The sequence below is a fragment of the Morone saxatilis genome, unplaced genomic scaffold (assembly GCF_004916995.1).
Source record: "Morone saxatilis isolate NCDOM2014 unplaced genomic scaffold, NCSU_SB_2.0 Contig15, whole genome shotgun sequence".
NCBI classification, from domain to species: Eukaryota; Metazoa; Chordata; class Actinopteri; family Moronidae; genus Morone; species Morone saxatilis.
In genome coordinates, this window is record NW_023339707.1 from 25681765 (window position 1) to 25684876 (window position 3112).

Consider the following 3112-nt stretch of genomic DNA (forward strand, 5'->3'; position numbering starts at 1 on the left):
AATAAAATGAAATTATTCTGAGCAGTGAAAGCCAACATTGCTGAAGAGACAAAGACAAGAGCACCACATAAAGGACCTCATCAATAAAAAGACATCACAGCCCGGCCCACAATGATTGATTGACAGGTGATTTCTGGGAAGCGCACTGCAGATACAGCAGAGCTGAGATGGAAAAATAAACAAAGTAAGAATGCTACCTGAAGGGAAACAAACTGACAAGTGTTCTCACCTCTTTGACGTTCTGGTAGTTCTCGTTGCCCTTCTCCAGTTTCTCCTTCTTGGGTGTCACGTCCTCTGATGCCCCCTGCAGGATGCAGAGGGTAAGACAACATATGCAGTTCTCTCTGGGTATGGTACTACATTATACACACTTCAATCAAACTAATTAATAAAGTAAAAGTAAGTAGCGCGTTACAATAAATAAATGAACGTAATCGCCAATTTTGCACATTGATTTCAGCAGAGCGTCGCAGACATGGACAAATGAAGTAATGTATGTCATGTGGACCCTGGTAGCTACACAGAAAGTTATTTGACTTAATTTTAACTAAACACATTTGAGGTTACTTAAAAAACTACACAGTTTGGGAAGTCATCTTCATTTAAAATAGCTTACTTTCCTCCTTTCTAATGTTTGTGGAAATCATTAAGTCAGCTGTTCTTAGCAACCGCTACGTCAACGGACACGCCACTGAACACAATCCTAGACTGAATCATATAGTCAAATAAAATGGCAGTTCAGTCTGATTATCAGGTTAGCGTTTGCCAGAACCCAACTGTTTGTTTTTTGTTTTAATTGTTTTATATGCAGTATAAGTGTGTATAACATGTATGACAATGATAAAATTGTGTTATAAAGAGAGCTTTATTTCACATGGGAAAGAAACAATAAACAGAGAGAGAGAGAGAGCCGTGACATGCAACAAAAGTTCCAAGCCAAATCTGAACCAAGACAATGTAGTTGCACCTGAGACACCAGCAAGCCCCACACCAGCATTTCAACAGTACAAACAAGTACAAAAAGTTAGTTTTAGTCGTCATTTAGTAGTTTAGTTTCATGAGTAATATTCTGATTATTAATAATTGTTAATCTTTTACCAAGACAGTGGTTCTTGTCCTGGTGTAGAAGTGACTTTAGTTTGTTTGTTAGATATTATAAACAGTTCTCATATTGTTATTTAAACATGCTTGAAATGTCACTCAGCCATCTACACTAGAAATTCACACCTAGTTCTGGAAAAGAATGGAAGTCTTTGGGAGTTAGACAATAATCATTGACCTCATCACCCCATATGAACTCACTCACTCTAAAGCTGTATGCTGACGATTCTGCTCTATTCACCACCTTCTCATCTTCTTTTTCCTTGAACTAATGTGTACTTCTTCAAAAACTTTTTATTATGTGTCCAATTTTAAGAATCTTGATATGACCAAGTAATGTTAATGGCAGGAACAGAAACGTTTTCATGTTCGGGTGAATATAAATGTGTTAATTAGATGACTAAGTCATCCGAGAAAACCAGCTTTTTTTAGCCTACACAAGCCTTCATCAGGGTGTGGAAACAAAAGAAGGTGGCTATAAGAAAGGGAATAAATTCTTAAATGTCAACTCTGTTTGACTCATTAATTAGGCTTGTAAAGCTTCATTTTCATTGGCTTAAAATTGTTTTGCTGCCTAAATACAGGATGTTTTGACTTCTGAACTTACTTTCTAACCACATCTTGGGAATCTCCACATGTGCTCCTCAAACTCCACGTACATTAAACAGTTATTTTACCTTTTCAATATTAAGGCTTAATGCGAAAATAATCAAATTTTGGCTCCTCACCTCTCCTTTTTCCTTCTTGTCTTTCTTGTCTTTCTTCCCGTCCCCTCCACCCGAGCTCTTCTTCTCCACCCACAGTTCAGATTTCTCCACCAATGTTCGGAGGCGATCCAGATCTGCCTTGATCAGCTTGTAGTTCTCCACGTCCTGAGCTGAGATCAGCAACTGGACCTGCAGACACACAGCGAAACATTTGGAGGATTAACCTGAGTGAACCATGAGTGTCCTGCTAACAGTGGGTTGGTGAGTCTTCATTCAAAATTATTCAAATTTTGATGAGCAGATTCAATCAAATGTTATCAAACCCCAAACCTACAGCAGTTGAAATCAAAACGCTCCAAAATTAGCTGGCACTAGGGTGTCCAACACCAAATACCTTGTTTTTCTGAAATAACTATTTATGGCAGCCTTAATCTATTTAGCTCAATTTCTCATTCAAATAATATGACAGAATCATAATCAGATTGAATAAAACCTAAATAAACAACAAACTTTACATAAACTGGATATAGGCTTCACAAGAGAAGTGTTCCTGATATGCAGGAATGAGTCCTAAAACCAGAAAGTTTGCATTTTAGCACCACTGTTTTGTTAATGGGTTTTTGGTTAGATGTCTGAAATAAGGTCTGTTATCGGTTAACACACACTTAAGCTCTTTTACCTTTTATTTACTGACATAAAATACATCAATGTTAAAGCTTTTACGTTATTTCTTTAAAAAAGGCGATTGCTAACAAGTGGCTAAATGAGACTACAGAGGTTTTCGGTAGACTTATCTACTCACTTGTCCGCCTTCTTTACGTCCTTGTTGTGTTAATATTGCGCTTTTTCAAACTATTCTAAATCATACTTTACAACTTGTAGATTTTAAGTAAAGTTAAGTTTAATGATGGCGAAGCTTAAGTCAATGCACCCTTGGTGTGGTTCGTTTATAACCTAATGTAAGGGCTTTACCACTGGAGATCTGCTTAAAAAAATCATAAAAGTCTGTTCATTTGTGAAAATTATCTTTCTAAATTGTTGTTCACCATGGAGCTTAGTTTCTGCAACAATCCAAAATCTCATTGGCTTTTTATTGAAGGAACCAGGGCGATGCAATATGAACACCTAAACAGGAGTGACAGATGGAGAACAGAGCCTTGAACCATGGTCCCTCATATTAAAAGTCAGATATCCTACCAACTGAGCTACCCAGACTCCCTAATGCAAGAGCCCTGGAGAAAAGACCTGGGGTCTCATTTATAACCGTTGCGTACGCACAAAACGGGGCTGAAAGTGGCGTACGT

The 3112-nt window shown here is 37.6% G+C and overlaps 1 protein-coding gene across 1 annotated transcript in view; it reads right to left on the reverse strand.

Moving 5' to 3' along the window:
* The window catches only part of LOC118324127 (inositol 1,4,5-trisphosphate receptor type 3-like), a gene marked incomplete in the record, with an annotated part of 26210 nt that overhangs the window by 22969 nt on the left and 129 nt on the right, over nucleotides 1-3112 (reverse strand). Inside the window, 2 exon segments of the mRNA XM_035656283.1 lie at nucleotides 230-304; nucleotides 1830-1997. Of these exon segments, the coding sequence (XP_035512176.1) occupies nucleotides 230-304; nucleotides 1830-1997 (243 nt within the window).